The following is a 22,499-nucleotide window of genomic DNA, read 5'->3' as shown; positions in this document are numbered from 1 at the left end:
CTCAACCCACACCCGCCCCAAAACTTCGAGCCAAACATTGAATGTGCCGAAAAAAAAATTTAATACTAGAAATTGCATTTTTCAAATTGGGTTGGGCCTGCGAGTTTTGCGGGTTCATGAACAACACTAATAATTTATCCCTAAATTACAAATAGTCAATTCTTTCTTTTTTTCTTCTTCAGGAAATTAGATTAGATATAGGCAAATCTAATGTCAATATTTTAACAATTAAATGCAAGTAATGTTTATCATGTTTCTCTGTCCTATAATAAATTTCTTCTTTCCTTTCTTTTTCATGGCCAACATTGGTTCAACACTTTCCCTATTTTGTACTACGGACATTATGAATTTGTCATTTTCTTTATTCTTTCGTCATTTTCATGCATGAGTAATATGGATAGGTTTCAATAAAATATAAAAAAAATTGTTGGCAAAGAATTATCAAAAACAAAAAAAATGTGTATATATCATTATTGAGTAATAATATACGTAATATATATATATAATTATTGAGTAAAACTAAAATTCTTTACATGTTCTATCTAAATAAAAATAAAAAAAATATTTACACGGTTAAATAAGTTTCTAATTCCAACCCAAAAAAGGAAGCTTACCTAAAAAGTAAAAACTTTTATTTTTTATTTTCATACACTGGATTTTGAGGTTATCGAAAAATCATGATTAATATTTTGGTTCAGATTTTAATTTTATTCCTAATTTTTATTTTTAGTCCATGGTCAATTTTTTTATCATAAAGAAGAGGTAAATAGAAGAAAAAAATAATAATAATAAGAATAAAAATAAAATATTCAAATGTGAAGGATATTTAAGACCCCGTTTATTTCGCCGATTCGAGTTTTGTTACAGTAAAAAGCTCTCAGAAACAGTCACATCTAACTTTTTTACTACAGTAAAAAACTCTCACACAAAATCACATATCAACTCAAATTATAAACTTGAGTCAGCGAAGTGAACGAACCCTGTTTTTTGTAATTAAGGGGACGTTTGTTTCCTATATTCGTCCATGATTCCGAATCATAATTCATGGTTTTCTACAGTGTTTTCTCTCACAAAAAAATACACATAAAATGAGAATGATTCTAAATACATAAACTAAACGTCCTCTACAAGTAAATTTTAATTGAAAAATAGTAAAATTTAATGATTAATGTGAATCTAAAATTAGCTATATAAACGTGATCTCACTCAATATAATTTTTTATAAAAACTTTTAACTTAATAAATTTAAAATTTAAAATTTAAATTAGTAAAATAAACGGAATCATAATGTATGATTTCGTAATGAGGATGAAGAAAAGAAAAACCAAAATAAAAAGGAAGACAGGATGGGGAGAAGGGAAATTTTACTTTATTTTATTTGAGGGGATATAAGTGGAAATTAGGTGGACTCGGGAAATCAAAATACTTTCTGAAAAGAAAAAAAAGATCAAAAATTCAAAATACACATATTGAAAAAATATTAATCAATAAACATGCGTAAGGGAAGAGAGTTTAGGTATTGGTGACCGCACGATAGTACGCAACGCGGAGGAAGGAGGCAATCAGGACCGTCCATGGAGCATAATAGAAAACTCCACATCAATGAGAGTTGGTCTATAAAGAAGGGAATAGAAATGAAAGCATCAGAATTTAGAATCACAAATAATTGCTAGAAATTAGGTATTCCCACTCCTCTAGAGAGAGAGAAAGAGAGAGAAAGAGATCAGAATTTCGTGTTTTCCTGGCAAAAGAAGAAGAAGAAATTCTGGGTTTCGGTGGATAAAGAGCAGAGACATCACAGAAGAAGCTCTGGATTCCACCCCTCTCCGTCCCCGGCGACGGTGGCTATGCCGCTTGGCTTTCAGGTTTTTCTCCTCTTTTTATTTTATTTTAATAAATTACTTTTTTCTGAATTTTTTTAGATCTGCCTTGTTTCTATTTGATTTGGTTTGCGATTTGCGTCGATTTGGCTCGCGATTTGGGGTTAGGGTTAGGGTTTCGTTTGCTGGGTCGTCGCGATTTATATTTCCTTTTTTTTCCCCCCTGATTTGGGATTGGGGTTACTGTAGTTATATCCGGGGGTTTTTTGCGTAATTACTCGTAGTTATTATTGTTTTGGTTAGTTTTAATCGCAGGCTGTTTTATATTGTTAAGCTCATTATTGAAATTAGTTGAATTATTTTCTTGCTTTTCAATAAACTTGAGCTTTTCAGTATGGTAATCTTTGGCGTAATCGCTCATAATTATCATTGTTGTTAATTTTAATCTCAGGCTGGTTTATTTTCTTAAGCTTATGATTGAAATTAGTTGAATTGTGTCTTCCTTTTCGATGAATTGAGGTATTTTGGGACTTTCGATTTGTTTGCATGTGTCAGGAGGCTTGAATTTGTTTTCCCCTTTTGCGGTTATGAGGGTTTTGTTTATAATTGTGCGTATGATGCTGGGTACTGGTTGTTTTGTTTGCATCCTTGTGAACCAATGTTGTATTAGCCTATTAAATGTTTTCTTTGTAGAATTCGGTTGTACGTATGATGCCATTTGGAAATTTTGATGGCTACTATCTCAGACACAGGGTTTTCCATTGCCCGCTGTATTTTGTCTTATTGTAAAGCATACATGCTTGGTGTCTGCATACTTTTTTCCCGACAGATAAACGGGGTTTAGAATTGTAAAATATAAGATTTTGGGAGGTCGTTTACTCTGAATTTAAGTCAGGAAAGCCAAGTAAGGTGCATCAAATACATCGTTGTTATTATAGTTCTTTGGTGCCTGATTCCAGTGCTATTGCTGTTGGTTATACTCGTAGTCGTATAGTTTGTGTCCATGCTGTCAAATTTTGTTGTTGTATTTTTGTGACTTGTCGAGAAATAAAACCTTTCATGTTGGTTTATAGATGTAGAACAGTTAAGGAGGAGGAGAATAGAGAAACAGAAGAGAGAGAAAGAGAAGGGGGATTAGAGAGCAGGAGGGATAATTTTGCTTTTAGAGAGAGAGAAGAGAAGAAGAGAGAATATGAATATTGAATATTATTAAGATAATGAACAAAGAGAGGCCTATTTATAGACAGGCAAATTCTGAAGCTATTCTAATCAAAATCCTTAAGCAAATCTAATTCACAATAATAATTAAACTCAAATAAATCCTAAATAATCCTAATAGATAATCATAATCGTGAATGATTTAAAATAATTTCTAAATGATCCTAATAGATAATCATAACCATGAGCAACTTAATAAATCCTACATCATATTATAGATCAACGAATGTTTAAAGTTTTTAATTATTTATCTTTTTTCCCCAGCAGTTATGAGGCAGTATAGAAAAGTTCAATTATTTTTTGAATCTGCAAATGCAAGATAAATGACTATTTGTACTAATTGTGTTTGGTCATATTGCGTATGTGATGCATGCATTGTGTTGAGTGTGTTGTTCATTTATTTAGCTGAATTCTCTTATTGTGCGTTTGATGAAAGGTTGTTGCAGGCTTGGATCTAAAGCAATTTGTGTTATTTCTCAAGACATGGAGCGAGCTTGCTTCTGGTCAAATTGCTTCCACTATTCAGTCCTGTCATTCCAGGAAGTGCTTGACTGGCGATTTCTCTTCGTTGGAGCTTTTCTTCTGGTTTCTTTTGTTAATTGCACTTAGTGGTCAGTTGCTCTTAAATGATCAGGAAAGGAGGCGTAATGCTAGTTTCTTTTGAAATAGGTGTTGGATCTTTAGTGCAGTTGTACCAGTAAGCAATTCTCTCTTCCCCCTCTCATTTTTCTTGGTGCAGAAGTGTTCGAAGGAATGTTAGCTAATATTGACAAACCGTTTTTCAATAGTGCATTGCTGATACAACATCCAGTCCAACTCTCTGGGAAATCTTCTTCAGGGGTATAGCGCATCTCCCACTTGTTTCTTATATATATGTGTGTATGTGTTTGTAGGTTGCAAATGACGTATTAATTACTATGTAGTTTTTTATTTTCGTTAGGTTGGAATTTAATTTAGATTGGGGCACTTTATTATCTTTTTTTTTTTAAATTTATTTTGTGGTTCTATTAGGATTAGGACTCTAGACATTTTATTTTATGTAGTTCTATTAGGATTAGGACTTTAGTCATTTATGTTATGTAGTTCGACAAGGTTTAGGATTTTAGTCGTTTTATGTTATGTAGTTCTATTACAATTAGGACTTTTATGCTATTTATTTCTCATTGTATTTCTGTTTTCTCATCACAGGGCTGACGTCTGCTTATCTGCTGCTGAAGACTGCTGCATAGTCAATATTAGATAATTGATTGTGGGATCTCTGCAGGCTGCTTGCTTTCTAGTTATTTCTTTGTTGTTGCTTCTGATGGGTACTGTCTAGAGTGGCGAGATATCAGTTAGCTGAAGATTTTGCAACTGTTCTTTTATAGATATAGATGAAATAGCTGTTAGGGAAGTTATATTTGGACGCTTGGGCAACACTGTTCTTGAGCCAAGAGATTTATCCTGTTCCCTGAACCAAGTGTACTTGTTTCTTTAAAGTGACAATATGTTCTATAGCTCTTGTCCATATTCACTGCTCGTGCCATGCTACTGTCTTCAAGCCTTTGGGTTAGTAATAAATAAGCCTGTGCAGCTCGTCCATCAGAATATTTCTGGTTTTGTGCTCATGCATGTTGCCTCAGAAAATTGATGGTGGATTTAGCTGGACCAGCAACGCAGTTGTGTATAGTTTATAGAGTGTTTTAAGGACCATTCATTGAAGATAACTTCCACTCGTCTTTAGTGAGTTCTTATACTTGTCTTGAATAAATAAAGAGCTGCTTTGTGTTCCAAAATAATGGAGAGGTGAGTATGATTTTTGGAGTACTTGGTTGGTCATGTTTTCTTTGTTGTTAACGTGATGATTTTAACTGTTTCCTGAATACACTAGGTACACATTAATAAAGGAGGTAGGTGATGGAACATTCGGAAGTGTTTGGCGAGCTATTAATAAGAAAACTGGTGAAGTGGTAAGTCTCTTTGACGTTTCTTCATTTTATAATGTGGAGATTTTTCTCTCTTTTTTTTTTTTTTTTTTTTTTTTTTTTTTTTTTCTAATTATTACTTCTATTATGCAGGTTGCTATTAAAAAAATGAAGAAAAAATACTTTTCATGGGACGAGTGTGTGAATTTGAGAGAAGTCAAGGTATATGAATCTACTTTTCTTCTTTGACTCGCAGCTACATGTACTTCATTAAGTGACTTTGAGTTTGTTTTATGACAGTCATTGCGCAAAATGAATCATCCTAATATTGTGAAGCTTAAGGAAGTCATAAGAGAAAATGACATCTTGTACTTTGTGTTTGAATACATGGTAAGTGGATTTTTCGTGTAATTATGAACTCATGCCCATGTTTCTTGAGTTTTTTCTTCTCTCTAATGCTGCTGCACCCATCCGCTAGGAGTGCAATCTGTACCAACTTATGAAAGACAGGCAGAAACTTTTCTCGGAAGCTGAAGTTAGAAATTGGTGTTTTCAAGTTTTCCAAGGGCTTTCATACATGCACCAGTGTGGCTATTTTCATCGGGATCTGAAGCCTGGTAATGTTTTATGATAAATTATATTCATCGTGGTTAAAATGAATTTCTAAATTGAAAGGCCAAAGCAGTTTTGGAAATATGTTGAAGTAATTCACTTGTCAGTATAATGTGGAATGAGAAGTCCTCGTGTACTTTCCGTTGTTTACTTTTGATCTTGTTCCTTCATTTAGTTTTCTTTTGGAAAGGAAAATCATTTTAATCGTCTAGTTATAGAAATATTAGCGGTATCTTCAGTTCATGAAACTCCGACAGTATCATCTATCTTTGTTTGCTCCTTTTCCCTTGTGCTGGATCACCTCTGCTCTTTGTTGCTGGGCACTTGAATGCTGATGAAGACCAAGGATTTCCCTGACTTTTTTTTTTTTAAATTCAATTTTATTTCTTATTAAAAAAGTTATAAATTGGTTCTCTGAGCAGTATTTCCCTTAAATCTCTATTTTCTCTTTTTAATATGTTGTGCGATTGAAATGATATGGTGTTGGTGTATACTGTAAGCTTTTAATTTATGCTGTACTCTCTACATCTATGTGTTGCATCTTTTATGCAATAGCTCTATTTTCCTGTGGTAGCTTTTTGCTTCCTCTTCTTTCCTTGAAGAAATATTTTGACTATTTGCTATTGTGTTCATATTTCGCGTTCATTTTTTTTTGTTTTGACTCTTTCATTTGTGTTTTCTCTTGCAGAGAATTTGTTGGTCACAAAAGCACTAATCAAAATTGCTGATTTTGGCCTGGTTCGGGAAGTTAATTCCTTGCCACCATATACGGAATATGTCTCAACTCGCTGGTAGGTGTTTTGTTGTTTTCGTTTGGTTTCTATCTTTGTAATATTTTCTCCTGCTTGTATTGTGTCCAATATGTTACTGTGTTTCATTTACACGGTAGGTATCGAGCCCCTGAAGTGCTGCTTCAATCATGCCTGTATAGTTCTAAAGTTGGTGAGTGTGCAACATTCAAATGAATGTTGATTACTTTCATGTTTGATGAGGTGTTTTTACCAGTAGTTAAGTTTCATATGATGGAGGTGTTAGATTTTTACGCTTAATGTTTTTTGTTAGATATGTGGGCAATGGGTGCTATAATGGCGGAGTTGTTTACTCTCCGCCCTCTATTTCCTGGTGCTAGGTATGCACTTATTTCTGCTCACAGTTACTCTTTCGTTTCTTTAGAGTACAAATTTTTTTACCTGTATCCCAAAATGGTTATATTTTCAAAAGTTAAGTGTTTCAACTAACAACACTTAACATTTTTAGACATATGGTGACGGGCAATTTACGTACAAGCATTCTAACTTCTCATAATTGATATGCATACAGTGAAGCAGATGAGATTTACAAAATCTGTAGTGTGATAGGCAGTCCAACTGAGGACTCGTGGGCTGATGGGCTTCACCTCGCAAGTGATATCAACTACCAATTCCCACAGGTCACTTTTGTTAAATGCTTTTATGTACCAATTTTCATTTGTCGTTTAATCGACTGTCATTATGAAGACTCAGTAGATGCTTGCAGAGTGCATGGACTAGAGTTCTATGTATTTAGTTCTCGTGTTATGTTATATATTTCAACTTCTCAAGTATCTTATATTTCTTCTTACTGATGCAATACGACTTGTTGTCCACTTTACTAGGAATTTTTAAAAAAAAATAGTACTTGATAAAAAAAAAATATAAAAATAGTAATGAAAAGAAGACGCAGGGACTGAGTTGTAGTTATTTCATGTAATGCAGTTTCCAGGTGTCAATCTATCTGCATTGATTCCCTCGGCTAGTGATGACGCGATTAGCCTTATTACAGTGAGTAGTTTGTAATGACTTGCTTATTTTTTATTTTTTAATCCACTATTTGTTTGATTCGGGTGTTTAAGGGGATACCTACTAGTGGTTGTCATGGTTTGAGATGATGGATTTTTCTATTTGGGTATCTTATGCTCTTTTCTCCGTTTTCCTTAATGTCAAGGCACTTTGTTCATGGGATCCTTCCAAGAGGCCATCAGCTGCTGAGGCACTTCAGCATCCTTTCTTCCAGGTATTGTGTTTTGTTTTGGTACTTAAGTTTTAGGGGATATAATACATGAAGTGTTGATTGATTATTCTTAGAAAGGGATACATTGTTGCATTTGTTTTTGGCTGTCATATTACTTGGTTCTCATTACGTTGGTACTTTTATGTTGCAGAGTTGCTATTATGTTCCGCCGTCCCTTCGTTCAAGACCCGCTGTTGCTAGAACTCCTCCATCCGGTTTGTGAATGCTATGATCAATTGGTGAATGTCTACTGAAATATAGAACATATAATTATTTAAACTCCATTTATTTTATTGTTGCACAGCTAGAACAAGAGTTCCGGATCAACAACAATGCGCTAAAAAACATACTGCGACTCTACATAACTCGAAGTCCTCAAGCAACTTTTCTTCACCGAAGTTACATGCTTCTGCAGATTCTGGTAATCATTTTCTGTGATTTTGTGCCTTCCCTTTCTTGGTTTGGTAGTATGTCTGTCAGGTTGCATTTGCGCTTGGGTTTTTTTGAATGGTAAACCTTTTGCCATTTCATAAGAGCTATTCTTGAAATAAATAAACACCATCATGTTATTTTATGATCTCTCCTTAAAAAAATAATGTTCTCTTTGTGATCTAATTATATGGTTTTCTGGTCCTGTAAAGTAGACTCTGACATACTATTTTTCGGCCTCAAATTCTCATTAGATACTCTGTTCATTACAGGTGTGCAGCGAAAGCTGGATATGCTTAACCAGGTAATGATCGAAATATTTTGTTTTCTTTTTTGGTTGTATTTTGTATCTTCCTTTCTGATTGCTACCCAAAAGGAGGTAGAGGGAGATGACAAAGCTCACTTTGCTTTTGAATGTTGAATACCACTAATTTGTGACTGTTTTCTATTACTGGTTTTACTGATGCCTTTTCATAATGTTTACAAGGATGCAAGAAAGAATGATAATAAATCTATCAAGAGCTCCGGAAATCAGCAAAAATATCGACCCCCGGGAAAAAGCAATTCAAGTGAGTATTTGTTTTTGTTACCAACATATATATTCTAGATTTTTCATTGTTGAGTAGGGTATCATTCTGTACAGCATTTCCATCTTGTTTCTTTATAATAGCTGTGTGGTCGGATATTTGACCCGCCCAATCTATTGTTTAACTCTGTTCCTTGGCTCTTGGCAGTCTCAACAAATAGGGTTCGAGCCACACGTGTAGTTTCTGATGCATCTGAGAAGCTGGCAAACATGACACTTGGTCCTCCTCGTAAGCCAACTGTGGGGCTGCGCCCCACCGCTCCTATGAAATCCGGAGTCCAGTGGATTGGCGAGTCCGGCAATGTGTATCTAAGGCATGCCCAGCCGATCCAATCCGGCAGAGTCTATACCAGGAAAGTTGTGGGATGAGAAGATGGCTCGTCTGAGAGGTTATAAATATTTCGTGTCCAATATGTGTGTGTGCAGCGTTCTTGTTTCAAATAAGCGAACATACAAATCTACTTTCTGTCTGGCGTTTTTTTTTTTTAAATTTTTTTTTTTTTTGGGTTTTTTTTTTTTTTTTTTTTTTTTTTTTTGTGTTGGGAACTGTTTGGGATGTTGATTATGCTAATGGCATTCTTTGCCGTCTTCTGTCATGTCTGTCCTTTGTGATGGTTAATACAGTTGCCATGTCGTGATGCTTTATGATGGTTATTATGTGGAGTGTTAATTTGTCCTAATAAATAAATAAAACGCAGTTGCTCCGTGTTAATTTGTCTCGCCTTGCCTTTTAGATTTAGGTATAATAATAATTATTATTATTATTATTATTATTTTATTTTATTTTATTTTATTTTTTTAAGGATGAAAGTCAGTTTATTTGATTCCACGTCTCATTACTTTTACATTACCCAAGCACTGCTAATTTGTCTGAAACCTCTTTAGTATTTATGCAATTGGTTGCAAGCAATTTTTGGAGGAATCGCTTACAAATATTTACCTGGCTAGTGATAGCGATCCGAGCGAATATTTTTTGGCCTTGTGTTTGAGATAATGGAGTCTAATTATTGACTTGATGTTGTTTTAGATTGAACAAGTGTTAAATACAACTCCATTAGTGACTTTTTTAGACCATCTTCAATGTAAATTTAATGCCAATTGAAAATTTAGCATTAAAAAGTATAATATAATATGTTATTTTTACTCAAATGCAGGATGTTATTTGAAATGTTGAATAAATGTTGAATTTACATTCTTCTTATAATCATTTAAGTTTTTAAGCTTTGAGTTGTAAAAGTAAACTATTATTTTTAAAATAATTAGAAAATGTAAAAGTTGTATAAAAAAATAAACATGGCAACTTCTAGCAGTTAAAGTTTAAAATTTTCATATGTTATATTTGGTGGGAGATTTATCAAAAAGTACAGCATATACAAAATATAACACAATAAATAATATTATATTAGAAAGTTTTTTTTACACTTAAATTTTAAATTTATAATTGACACGTCAATTTTAATATTATATTAGAGATGTTCTTAAGATGCTATTTTATGCTCTTTAAATAATAAGCAACTTTTTTCAACATAATTACAAGAGTGTTATCTCTTCTCCTTTAAACCTACGATTGCACATTTTCAACACCTATTATTTACAAATATGCCACTTTACATTTTTTTTTTTTTCATATGTTTGTAAGATTATGTTTATAAGATAGCCGCCTTGTCTTATAGTGAAATTATCTTTTAATATGTTGTCTTTTAGTCTCCGTTTTTTGATATTTTGAATTAGTAAACGTTTTGAAAAAAAAATATTTTTTTAATACTTCGAGGTCATTTTTTGGTAGATGAAATGTTGAATTTGCTTTTTTTAATAATTTTTGATTTAGTTGATATGAATTTACTCTTTATTAAACATTAAAAAAAAACCTTATCCTTATAATAAAATATCTTTTTTGCCTTTAAAAATCTGAAAAGACTAAATATGTGTCAACCAAATCAAAAATTATTAAAAATGATAAATTTGACATTTTATGTCTTTAAAAACGGCCTCCAAGTATCGAGAATTGATAATTTAAAAGGTAAAGATACTAATTTAAAATTATTAAAAATACTAAAAGATAACTTTACCGTGATGTAGGGTACCAAATTGAAATTCTCACTTTTTTTCTTTTTCATCTTTTTTCTTCTTAGATCATGTTATTAGCTTATTTATCGCGGGGCTCAAATAAATTGATTTCATGCCCATCAACATAGGGCCTGTTTAGTTCGTTGATTCGAGTTTTTAATTCAAGTTGAGATGTAATTTTATGTGAGAGCTTTTTACTGTAGCAAAAAAGTTAGATGTGACTGTTTTTGAGAGCTTTTTACTGTAACAAAACTCGAATTCTAAACTTAAATCGGTGAAATGAACGGGGCCATAGTAATTTATAATCAACTCTATAAAACTCACATCAATATTTGTGGATAAAATTTCTATTTTTTTTATCTCGTTAAACGCATTGATTCTCCTTAGACATGCCTGCATCTTAGTGCCTCTCCCCAAGAGGAACAAGTCTTATACATACTTGGGTCCATCTTCAAACAATCATCCAGTTTAAGTTGACCTTTTAGTACATTGAAAACAAATTTGCCTCGTTTTTTTCTTGCTAGGTAAAGAAATAGCAATAAAATTCCCTTTTATAGTTCGGAAAAGTATCTAATACTGATCGTGTGAGGATTATTCCCACGTTATCCACAATTTACATTAAAACGGTGTAAAAAGAACACGTAGATAAAATAGTAATGTCCTAAACAATTAGCATGCATTGAAGAAAAAATAAATAAAAAAAGCAGCCCAACACAGAAAAAAAAAGCGCCCAACACAGAAAAAAAAAAAAAAAGCAGCCCAACACATGCTTCAAGAAAGATTATTAATTGAAAGAAAAGTAGCTATGTGAACGTCAACAATAAATCAGACCCTGAAAAAGAGGAAAAAAATTCAGTATTTAAAAAAAATAAAGTCTGAATGCTCACTAAAGATCTTAACTTGAGTAGGAATGAGAAAAAAATTAATAAAATCTTACAAAACTCAACAAACCTAGAAAATTTTAGCAGAGCACAAAAAATGTAGAAATAATTCAACTTTGAAACGATCCAAGCAAAAAAAAAAAAAAAAATCAAAGGAAAGAGATTCAATATGGATGTGAAAATTATACTGCAAGGAAGATGATTCGGCATCAACAATGGTGGCCGGGGCAGGTTTGAGCAGCGGAGATCAGGGACCAGATGAGAGATGAAAAAAATGGAAAAAGAAAGAAAGAGGAAGATGGAGGCGATCAGATAGGATTTCACAGAAAAGACAAAAGAAAGAAGGGGCAAACTTGATAATGTTGTGCAGTTGTAAGAATGGTTTCGCGCGTATTTTTTTTATTTTTTATTTTTATTTTTATTTTTTGTGTGGAAATGGACCTATTGTCTTTTATGCTATGTAGGAAGGAAAGAAAATAGAATATAAAGAAAATATGGAAGTGATGAAAAATAATAATGATGAAAAAAAAATTGATTTTCTTTTATGTTGTTTGGTACGAGAAGATAGAAAAAAAAATGAGCTTACATTCACTTATTTGGTATTGGAAGTTAAATTGAGAGGAAAAAAAAATCTTACTTGTAAATTACTTTTATACCTTTAAATTTTTTGCTTGAATGTTGACGGAGAAAATGGTAGTTTAGTAACTTTGCTCACTTTAATGAGTTGTCCCATTTTCCATCTTATTTTCTGCCCACTTGTGGGAAAAAAAAATAGTGGGGTCCACATGTATTATTTTTCACTCTATTTTCTCTTCCTTTCCCTTTTCTCTCCTACTAAACAACCTATATTTTTATTTTCCCTCCTAAAATCCCTCCACCTTCTTCCTTCCTTCTACTTTTTTTCCCTACCAAACATACTCTTAAGCTTTAGCTGCTTAGCATACTCATCAAGTCTACCATTTGTGTCGTCCCACATTGCTTGGGCGGGAGATGATAAAGATTTTTAAGACTTTATACATAGGGATGTCAAGAACAGGTTTGGGGCTTTTTGATAGCGTTTTATTTTTTATTTTGGTCATTTTTTGACCCCATTTCTTGCAGGCATGCCCAGACAAATATAGAGACCGTGTCTGCAAAAGTTCATAATTTTGTGACGTCGTTTTTATTTTATTTTATTTTTTAAAGATGAAAAATAAAGAAAATCATAAAAAATAGAATATTGATAAAAAAAAATGGTGCCGCTTGTTGCATTGAATCCTAAAAATCGTATATTAATTTTAGAATGCAAAACATAAATAAAAATGTAAAATTTTGACCCATTCCAGCTCCTGGGTGCCCCACTAGGCGAGTCGGTGGCTTTTTGATAGCTTTTTATTTTTTTTTGTCATTTTTTGATGCCATTTTCTGCAAGCACGCCCAGAAAAATGTAAAAATCGTGTCTCTAAAATTTCATAATTTTGTGACGTCATTTTTATTTTATTTTATTTTTTAAAGAAAAAAATAAAGAAAATCATAAAAAATTGAATACTCATAAAAAAAAATGGTGTTGCTTATTGCATTAATTCCTAAAAATCGTATATTAATTTTAGAATGTAAAATATAAATAAAAATATAAATTTTTGACCCATCCCGGCTCTTGGGCGCCCACTACGCAGGTTGACAGCGTTTTACTTTTTTTGTCATTTTTTATGCCATTTTTTACACACGCACCCAGAAAAATGTAAAAATCCTGTTTGCAAAATTTCATAATTTCGTGACGTCATTTTTATTTTATTTTATTTTTTAAAGAAAAAAAATAAAGAAAATCATAAAAAATTGAATATTCATAAAAAATGGTGTTGCTTATTGCATTAATTCCTAAAAATTGTATATTAATTTTAGAATGTAAAATATAAATAAAAATGTAAAGTTTTGACCCATCCCGGCTCTTGGGCGCCCCACTATGTAGGCCGGGGGCTTTTTCATAGCGTTTTATTTTTTTTGTCATTTTTATGCCAATTTTTACACACGCACCCAAAAAAAATGTAAAAGTCCTATTTGCAAAATTTCATAATTTTGTGATGTCATTTTTATTTTATTTTATTTTTTAAAGACAAAAAATTAAGAAAATCATAAAAAAATAGAATATTCATAAAAAAAATGGTGCTGCTTATTGCATTAATTTTAAAAAATCATATATTAATTTTAGAATACAAAATATAAATAAAAATGTAAATTTTTTACCTATCCCAGCCCTTGGGTGCCCCACTACGCTGGTCGGGAGCTTTATGACAGCGTTTTACTTTTTTTTTTGGTCATTTCTGGGGCCATTTTTTGCCTCATGCCCAGAAAAATGTAAACATTCTGTCTGCAACATTTCATAATTTTTTGACGTGGTTTTTGTTTTATTTTATTTTTCATAGAAGAAAAATGAAGAAAATCATAAAACAGAGAATATTCATCAAAAAAATGGTGCAGTTTGTTACCTTAATTTGTAAAAATTATATATTAATTTTAGAATATAAAACATAAATAAAAAGGTAAATTTTTAACCCATCCCGGCCCCTAGGCGCCCTAGTACGAGGGTCGGGGCCTTTTTGAAAGCGTTTTACTTTTTTTGTCATTTTTTGATGCCATTTTTTGGAGGCAAGTCAAGAAAAATGTGAGGATCGTGTATGCAAAATTTCATAATGGAAGGATCGTGTTTTTGCCAGCATGCCCAGAAAAATGGAAGAATTGTGTTTTTAAATTTTCATAATTTTGTGACATCGTTTTTTATTTTATTTTACTTTTCAAAGATGAAAAATAAAGAAAATCATAAAAAATAGAATATTTATAAAAACATTGTTGCCGCTTGTTGCATTAATTCCTAAAAATCATATATTAATTTTAGAATGCATAATATAAGTAAAACTATAAATTTTTTACCCATCTTGACTGTTGGGCGCCCCATTATACGGGTCCGGAGCTTTTTGACAGCGTTTTACTTTTTTTGAGGCCATTTTTTACACGCATCCCAGAAAAATGTAAGGATCGTGTCTGTAAAATTTCATAATTCATTGATGCTGTTTTTATTTTATTTTATTTTTTAAAGATGAAAAATAAAGAAAATCATAAAAAATAGAATATTTACGAAAAAATATTGCCGCTTGTTTCATTAATTCCTAAAAATCATAGATTAATTTTAGAATGCAAAACATAAATAAAAATATAAATTTTTGACGCATCTCGGCCCCTGGGCGCCCCACTATGCGCCGAGAGATTTTTGATAGTGCTTTACTTTTTTGTCATTTTTTGATGCCACTTTTTGCCGGCATAGCCAGAAAAATGTAAGCATGGTGTATGTAAATTTTCATAATTTTTTGACATTGTTTTTATTTTATTTTAATTTTTCAAAGATGAAAAAAAGAGAAAATCATAAAAAATAGAATATTCATCAAAAAAATGGTGCCGCTCGTTGCATTAATTCCAGAAAATTATTTATTAATTTTAGAATACAAACATAAATAAAAATATAAATTTTTGACCCATCACGGCCCCTGAGCGCACTACTATGCGGGTCGGGAGATTTTTTACAGCGTTTTACTTTTTTGTCATTTTTTGACGCTATTTTTTGCTAGAATGGCCAAAAAAATAAAAAGGATCGTGTATGTAAAATTTCATCATTTTTGGACGCTATTTTTATTTTATTTTATTTGTCAAAGATGAAAAATGAAGAAAATCATAAAAAAATAGAATATTTATCAAAAAAAAGTTGCCGCTTGTTGAATTAATTCCTCAAAATCGTATATTAATTTTAGAATGCAAAATATAAATAGAAATGTAAATTCTTGACCCCTCCCACTAGGCGGGCTGGGGGCTTTTTGACATCGTTTTACTTTTTTTTGTCAATTTTTGATGCTATTTTTTGCAGGCATGCCCAAAAAAATGTAAGAATCGTGTCTGTAAAATTTCATAATTTTGTGACGTCATTTTTATTTTATTTTATTTTTCAAAGATAAAAATAAAGAAAATTATGAAAAATAGAATATTGATAAAAAAAATAGTGCTGCTTATTGTATTAGTTCCTAAAATTCGTATGTTAATTTTAGAATCCAAAATGTAAATAAATATGTAAATTTTTTACCCATCCCAGCCTCTGGGCGCCCCACTACGCGGCCGGGAGCTTCTTGACGGTGTTGTACTTTCTTTTGTCATTGTTCGACGCCATTTTTTGCAGGCAGGTCCATAAAAATGTAATGATCGTGTCTGTGAAATTTCATAATATTTTGACATTGTTCTTATTTTATTTTATTTTTTAAAGACAAAAAATGAAGAAAATAAAAAAGAATGGAATAGTTATCAAAAAAATGTTGCCGCTTGTTTCATTAATCCTTAAAAGTCATAGATTAATTTTAGAATGCAAAACAATAATAAAAAATATGAAGTTTTGACCCATCCCGGCCCCTCGGCGCACCACTACGCGGGCCGGGGGCTCTTTGATGGCGTTTTAGTTTTTTTTGTCAGTTTTTATGCCTTTTTTTGCAGGTATGCCGAGAAAAATGTAAGAATCGTGTATGCAAAATTTCATAAATTTTTTTATACTATTTTTATTTTATTTTATTTTCTAAAGATGAAAAATGAAGGAAATCAGAAAAAATAAAATATTTATCAAAAAAATGTTGCCGCTTGTTGCATTAATTCCTAAAAATCATATATAAATTTTAGAACGCAAAATATAAATAAAGATGTAAATTTTTTACCCATCCCGGCCCCTGGGCACCCCACTATATGGGCAGGGAGCTTTTTGTCAGCGTTTTACCTTTTTTTGTCTTTTTCTAAGGCCATTTTTTGCCAGCATGTCCAGAAAAATGTAAGCATCGTGTCTGCAAAATTTCATAATTTTTTGATGCTATTTTTATTTTATATTATTTTTCAAAGATGAAAAATAAGAAAAACCATAAAAATAGAATATTCATCAAAAAATGGTGCCGCTTGTTGTATTAATTCCTAAAAATCATATATTAATTTTAGAAAGCAAAACATAAATAAAAATGTAAAGTTTTGACCCATCTTGGCCCCTCGACGCCCCACTACGTGGGCCGGGGACTTTTTGACAGTGTTTTCCTTTTTTCGTTATATTTTTTATGCCATTTTTTATAGGCATGCCCAGAAAAATGTAAGGAACGAGTTTGTAAAATTTCATAATTTTGTGACTTCGTTTATATTTTATTTTATTTTTTAAAGACAAAAAATAAAGAAAATCATAAAAAATAGAATATTAATCAAAAAATGGTGCCCTTATTACATTAATTCTTAAAAATTGCACATTAATTCCAAAATGTAAAACGTAAATAAAAATGTAAAGTTTCGACCCATGTCGTCCCCTGAGCGCCCCAATACACGGGCTGGAGGCCCTTTGACAGCGTTTTATCTTTTTTTTAATCTTTTTTGACGCCATTTTTTGCCAGCATGTCCAGAAAAATGTAAGGATCGTGTCTGTAAAATTTCAAAATTTTTTATGCTGTTTTTATTTTATATTATTTTTTAAAGATGAAAAATAAGAAAAACCATAAAAAATAGAATATTCATCAAAAAACGGTGCCATTTGTTGCATTAATTACTAAAAATTGTATATTAATTTTAGAAAGTAAAACATAAATAAAAATATAAATTTTTTACCCATCTTAGCCCCTCAGCGCCCCACTACGTGGGTCGGAGACTTTTTGACAGTGTTTTCCTTTTTTTGCTATATTTTGATGCCATTTTTTACAGGCATGCCCAGAAAAATGTAAGGATTGTGTCTGTAAAAGTTCATAATTTTGTGACGTCGTTTTTATTTTATTTTATTTTTTAAAGGCAAAAAATATGGAAAATTATAAAAAAATAGAATATTGATAAAAAAAAATAGTGCTGGTTGTTGCCTTAATTCCTAAAAATCGTATATTACTATTAGAATGTAAAATGTAAGTAAAAATGTAAATTTTTGACCCATCCCGGCCCCTTGGCGCCCCAGTGCGCAGCCCGGGGGCTTTTTGACAACGTTTAACCTCTTTTTGACTATTTTTTATACCATTTTTTGCTTGCATGCCCAGAAAAATGTAAGGGTCGTGTCTGCAAAATTTCAAAATTTTGTGACGTTGTTTTTATTTTATTTTATTTTTCAAAGACAAAAAATAATGAATGTTATAAAAAATAGAATATTCATAAAAAGTGGTGCCACTTATTGTATTAGTTCCTAAAAATCATACGTTAATTTTAGAATGCAAAATGTAAATAAAAATGTAACTTTTCCACCCATCCCGGCCCCTGAGCGCCCCACTTCACAGCTGGGGGCTTTTTAACAGCGTTTTACTTTTTTTATCATTTTTAGGCCAGTTTTTGCAGGCATGCCCAGCAAAATGTATGGATGGTCTCTCCAAGATTTCATAATTTTTTGACGTTTATTTTATTTTATTTTATTTTTCAAATACAAAAAATATAGAAAATCATAAAAAATAGAATATTTATCAAAAAATATTGCCGCTTATTTCATTAGTTCCTAAAAATAATAGATTAATTTTACAATGCAAAACATAAATAAAAATGTAAATTTTTTACCCATCCCTGCCCCTGGGCGCCCTACAATGCGAGCCAGTGGCTTTTTGACAGCGTTTTATTTTTATCCCTTTTTAGGCCATTTTTGGCAAGCATGTCCAGAAAAATGTATGGTTTGTGTCTGTAGAATTTCATAATTTTGTGACATAATTTTCGTTTTATTTTCTTTTTCAAAGATGAAAAATAAAAAATATCATAAAAAATAGAATATTCCTCAAAAAATAGTTCCGCTTGTTGCATTAATTTTTAAAAATCATATATTAATTTTTGAATGCAAACGCAAATAAAAATGTAAAGCTTTGACCCATCCCGATCCCTAGGCACCTCACTACGCGGGCAGGAGGCTTTTTGACAGCGTTTTACTATTTTTGTCATTTTTTGATGCCATTTTCTGCCGGCATACCCAGAAAAAATGCAGGATCGTGTCTGTAAAAGTTCATAATTTTGTGACACCATTTTTATTTTATTTTATTTTTGAAAGATGAAAAATAAAGAAAATTATAAAAAAGAGAATATTGATAAAAAAAGTAGTGCCACTTGTTGCATAATTCCTGAAAATTATACATTAATTTCATAATGCAAAAGATAAAAAAAATGTAAATTTTTGACCCATCCCGGTCCCTTGATGCCCCACTACTTGGGCCGGTGGTTTTTTGACAGCGTTTTAGTTTTTTTTACCATTTTTTGAGGCCATTTTTTGTAGGCATGTCAACAAAAATATAAGGATTGTGTCTGCAAAATTTCCTAATTTTTTCACGTTGTATTTATTTTATTTTATTTGTCAAAAATGAAAAATGTGAAAAATCATAAAAAAATAGAAGATTTAACAAAAAATGTTGCCACTTCTTTCACTAATTCCTAAAAATCATAGATTAATTTCGGAATGCAAAACATAAATAAAAATATAAATTTTTGACCAATCATGTCCCCTGGGAGCCCCACTACACGGGCCGAGGGCTTTTGGACAACGTTTTTCTTCCTTTGTCATTTTTTAGGCCCTTTTTTGCCGGCATGCCCAGAAAAATGCAAGGATTGTGTCCACAAAATTTCATAATTTTTTGACGTTGTTTTTATTTTATTTTATTTTATTTTTGAAAGATTAAAAATAAAGAAAATCATAAAATATAGAATATTCATAAAAAAATAGTGCTGCTTGATGCATTAATTCCTGAAAATCATGTATTAATTTTAGAATGTAAAACATAAATAAAAATATAAATTTTTGACCCATTGTAGCCCCTGGGCGCCCCACTACGCGTGCCAGGGGCTTTTTGACAGTGTTTTACTTTTTTCTACCATTTTCTTTGGCCATTTTTTGTGGACATGCCCAAAAAAAAGTAAGGATTGGGTCTGCAAAATTTCATAATTTTTTGACGCTATTTTTATTTCAATTTATTTTTTAAAGATGAAAAATAAAGAAAATCATAAAAAATAGAATATTGATCAAAAAAGGGTGCCGCTTATTGCCTTAATTCCTAAAAATCCTATATTGCAAGAGACTTTTTGATAGCGTTTTACTTTTTTTTTTGTGATTTTTTTATGCCATTTTTTTTCTAGGCACACCCTAAAAAATGTAAGGATCGTGTCAGTAAAATTTCATCATTTTGTGACGTCGTTGTTATTTTATGTTATTTTTCAAAGACAAAAAAATAAAGAAAATTATAAAAAATAGAACATTTATCAAAAATTGGTGCGGCTCATTGCATTAATTCTTCAAAATATTATATTAATTTTAGAATGCAAAACGTAAATAAAAATGTGAATTTTTTACCTATCTCAGCCACTGGGCGCCTACTATGCGTGTTGGGAGCTTTTTAACAGTGTTTCACTTTTTTGTCATTTTTTTGACCATTTTTTGCAGGCATGCCCAGAATAATGTAAGCTCGGGTCTGCAAAATTACATAATTTGTTGACACTGTCTTTTATTTTAATTTATTTTTTAAAGCTGAAAAATAAAGAAAATCATAAAAAATAGAATATTCATCAAAAAATGGTGCCGCTTATTGCATTAATTCCTAAAAATCATATATTAATTGTAGAATGCAAAACGTAATTAAAAAAATAAATTTTTGACCCATCCCGGCCCCTCGGTGCCCCACTACGCAAGCCGGAGACTTTTTGATTGTGTTTTACTTTTTTTGTCATTTTTTGATGGCATTTTTTTACAAGCATGCCTAAAAATAAGTAAGGATTGTGTTTGCAAAATCTCATAATTTCTTGACGTCGTTTTTATTTTATTTTATTTTTCAAAGATGAAAAATAAAAAAAATTATAAAAAATAGAATATTGATCAAAAAATGGTGCTGCTTGTTGCCTTAATTCTTAAAAATCATATATTAATTTTATAATATAAAACGTAAATAAAAATGTAAACTTTTCACCCATCTCGGCCCCTGGGCGCCCCACTACGCAGGCTAGAGACTTTTTGACAGCGTTTTACTTTTGTTGTCATTTTTTATGCCATTTTCTCCAAGCATGCCTTGAAAAATGTAAGGATCGTGTATGTAAAATTTCATAATTTTGTGACGTCGTTGTTATTTTATGTTATTTTTTAAAATTATAAAAAAAAATAGAATATTGATCAAAAAATAGTGCCGCTTCTCACATTAATTCCTACAAAAGATATATTAATTTCAGAATGTAAAACATAAATAAAAACGTAAATTTGTCACCCATCCCAGCCTCTGGGCGACCTACTATGGGGGTTGCAGGCTTTTTGACAGCGTTTTATTTTTTTTGGTCATTTTTATGCGATTTTTTGCTGCCATACCCAGAAAAATGTCAGGATCATGTCCGCCAATTTTCATAATCTTTTGACACTATTTTTATTTTATTTTATTTTTCAAATACAAAAAATAAAGAAAATCATAAAAAATAGAATATTTATCAACAAATGGTGCTGCTTATTGCATTAATTCTTAAAAACTATATATTAATTCTAGAATACAAAACGTAAATAAAAATGTAAAGTTTTGACCCATCCCGGCCCCATGGCGCCCCACTACGCGGGTTGGGGGCTCATTGACAGCGTTTTACTTTTTTTGTCATTTTTATGCCTTTTTTTGCAGGCATGCCCAGAAAAATGGAAGGATCGTGTTTGCAAAATTTCATAATTTTGTAATGACATTTTTATTTTATTTTATTTTACAAAGATGACAAATGAAGAAAATCATAAAAAATAGAATATTTATCAAAAAAATGTTTTCACTTTTTGCATTAATTCATAAAAATTATATATTAATTTTAGAATGTAAAATATAAATAAAAATGTAAATTTTTTACCCATTCCGGCCCCTGGGCACCCCACTATGCGGGCTGAGAGCTCTTTGTCAGCGTTTTACTTTTTAATCATTTTTTGAGACCATTCTTTGCAGACATGTCCAGAAAATTGCAATGATCGTGTCTGCAAAATTTCATACTTTTTTTATACTATTTTTATATTATTTTATTTTTTAAAGACGAAAAATGAAGAAAATCATAAAAAAGAGAATATTTATCAAACTAATGTTGCCGCTTGTTTTATTAATTCCTAAAAATCATAGATTAATTTTAGAATGTAAAACATAAATAAAGATTTAAATTTTTAACCCATCCCGGCCCCTGGGTGCCCCATTACGCGGGCCGAGAGCTTTTTGACAGCGTTTTACTTTTCTTTGTCATTTTTTGTGGCAGCTTTTTCCCGGCATCTCCAGAAAAATGTAAGTATCGTGTCTGCAAAATTTCATAATATTTTGACGCTGTTTTTATTTTATTTTATTTTTCAAAGTTGAAAAATAAAGAAAATCATAAAAAAATAGACTATTCATAAAAAATGGTGCAGCTTGTTGCATTAATTCTTGAAAATTATTTATTAATTTTAGAATACAAAATTGACAATAAAAATATAAATTTTTGACCCATCGCGGCCCCTGGGCGCCCCATTACGCGGGCCGGGGCCTTTTTTACAACGTTTTATTTTTTTTCTCATTTTTAGAGGTGAATTTTTTGTAGGCATGCCCAGAAAAAAGGTAAGGATAGTGTTTGTAAAAGTTCATAATTTTTTTACGCAGTTTTTATTTTATTTTATTTTTCAAAGATAAAAAATAAAGAAAATCATAAAAAAAATAGACTATTCATCAAAAAATGGTGCAACTTGTAGCATTAATTCCTAAAAATTGTATATTAATTTGAGAACGCAAAAGATAAATAAAAATATAAATTTTACACCTATCCCGGCCCCTTGGCGCCCCACTATCGAACCGAGAATTTTTTGACAGTGTTTTACTTTTTTTTTGTCATTTGTTTCATGCCATTTTTTGGATGCATGGCCAGAAAAATATAATGATCGTGTCTGTAAAATTTTATAATTTTGTGACGTCGTTTTTATTTTATTTTATTTTTTAAAGACAAAAAATAAATA

General features: G+C 31.2%; 1 protein-coding gene across 1 annotated transcript; it reads left to right on the top strand.

Moving 5' to 3' along the window:
* Window positions 1–1,638: 1,638 nt before the first annotated feature.
* On the top strand, window positions 1,639–9,095 carry LOC21405647 (cyclin-dependent kinase F-4). The gene is made up of 19 exons (XM_010112138.2): window positions 1,639–1,865; window positions 3,475–3,735; window positions 3,827–3,878; window positions 4,227–4,823; window positions 4,909–4,987; window positions 5,096–5,164; window positions 5,243–5,332; window positions 5,421–5,559; window positions 6,243–6,345; window positions 6,444–6,496; window positions 6,617–6,683; window positions 6,875–6,983; window positions 7,288–7,353; window positions 7,517–7,585; window positions 7,734–7,797; window positions 7,887–8,003; window positions 8,284–8,315; window positions 8,499–8,580; window positions 8,746–9,095. The coding sequence occupies exons 4-19, from the start codon at window positions 4,816–4,818 to the stop codon at window positions 8,964–8,966; spliced, it is 1,368 nt and encodes a 455-aa protein (XP_010110440.1). The 5' UTR covers window positions 1,639–1,865; window positions 3,475–3,735; window positions 3,827–3,878; window positions 4,227–4,815; the 3' UTR covers window positions 8,967–9,095.
* The last annotated feature ends 13,404 nt before the right edge of the window (window positions 9,096–22,499 follow it).

This window comes from Morus notabilis, unplaced genomic scaffold (genome assembly GCF_000414095.1).
Source record: "Morus notabilis unplaced genomic scaffold, ASM41409v2 Scaffold15, whole genome shotgun sequence".
Lineage (NCBI taxonomy): Eukaryota > Viridiplantae > Streptophyta > Magnoliopsida > Rosales > Moraceae > Morus > Morus notabilis.
This window is presented reverse-complemented; position numbering and strand designations above follow the sequence as displayed.

Coding starts and splice junctions, on each gene's coding strand:
- LOC21405647 (XM_010112138.2), top strand. Junction 6,984..7,287: donor TCAACTACCAATTCCCACAG/GTCACTTTTGTT, acceptor CATGTAATGCAG/TTTCCAGGTGTCAATCTATC. Junction 8,004..8,283: donor ACATGCTTCTGCAGATTCTG/GTAATCATTTTC, acceptor TGTTCATTACAG/GTGTGCAGCGAAAGCTGGAT.